At 62.7% G+C, this 1175-nt stretch overlaps 1 protein-coding gene across 1 annotated transcript in view; it reads left to right on the top strand.

Annotated features, from left to right (window-relative positions):
• The first annotated feature begins 403 nt into the window (after positions 1 to 403).
• The window catches only part of LOC106897545 (sericin-1-like), a 3527-nt gene continuing 2755 nt past the window's right edge, over positions 404 to 1175 (top strand). The window contains exon 1 of the mRNA XM_014958239.1: positions 404 to 594. Within this exon, the coding sequence (XP_014813725.1) occupies positions 404 to 594 (191 nt within the window). The remainder of the gene's footprint in view (positions 595 to 1175) is intronic.

Genomic DNA, 1175 nt, shown 5'->3' with positions numbered 1-1175 from the left:
ACTGGTGGTACTGGTGGTACTGGTGGCAGTGGGGACGGTGACAGTGGTGGCACTGGTGGGGGTGGCACTGGTGGCAGTGGTGATGGTGGCACTGGTGGTTGTCATGGTGGCACTGGTGGTACTGGTAGCAGTGACAGTGGTGGCACTGGTGGTGGTGGCACCAATGGTTGTCATGGTGGCACTGGTGGCCATGGGGACGGTGACAGTGGTGGCACTGATGGTGGTGACACTGGTGGTCGCCATGGTGGCACTGGTGACAGCGGTGGCAGTGGGGATGGTGACAGTGGTGGCACTGGTGGTTGTCATGGTGGCACTGGTGACAGGGATGGTGACAGTAGTGGCACTGGTGGTGGTGGCACTGGTGGTCTTGGTGGTGGTGATGGCACTGGTGGTGGTGTTGATGATGGTGGCAGTGGGGACGGTGACGCTGGTGGCACTGGTGGTGACAGTGATGGTGGCAGTGGGGACAGCGGCAATAGTGGTGACAGTGGCGATGGTGGCAGTGGGGACAGTGGTGGCAGTGACAATGGTGGCTGTGGTGATGGCGGTGGCACTGGTGAGAGCTGTGGTGGTGGTGACAGTGATGATGGGGAGGTGTGACAGTGGTGACAATGCTGCTGGTGGTGGCAGTGGGGGTGGCAGTGGTGGCAGTGGTGACAGCAGCAGAGGTGGCACTGGGTGGTGGAGATGGTCACAGCGGTGGTGACACACGGCCAGTTCCACCATGCTGGGACGGTGCTGGTGGTGACACTGGTGGCAGCGGATGGTGGCAGTGGTGGCAGTGCTGGTGACAGTGGGGGCAGTGGAGATGGGGCAGTGGTGGCAGTGGTGGTGGTGGCAATGGGGATGGTGGCAGTAGGGATGGTGGCAGCGCTGCTGGCAGTGGTGACAGTGGGGATGGTGACAGTGCTGGTGACAGTGACAGTGGCAGTGGTGACAGTGGGGATGGTGACAGTGCTGGTGACAGTGGGGATGGTGGCAGTGCTGGTGGCAGTGCTGGTGGCAGGGGATGGTGGCAGTGGGGATGGTGGCAGAGCTGCTGGCAGTGGTGACAGTGGATGGTGGCAGTGCTGGTGGCAGTGGGGATGGTGGCAGTGGGGATGGTGACAGTGCTGGTGGCAGTGGGGATGGTGGCAGAGCTGGTAGCAGTGGTGGCAGGGGATGGGGGCAGGGGG

This window comes from Calidris pugnax, unplaced genomic scaffold (assembly GCF_001431845.1).
Source record: "Calidris pugnax isolate Ruff unplaced genomic scaffold, ASM143184v1 scaffold405, whole genome shotgun sequence".
In the NCBI taxonomy this organism is placed as follows: domain Eukaryota; kingdom Metazoa; phylum Chordata; class Aves; order Charadriiformes; family Scolopacidae; genus Calidris; species Calidris pugnax.
Note: the sequence above shows the minus strand (reverse complement) of the source record. Positions and strands in the feature narration are given on the sequence as shown.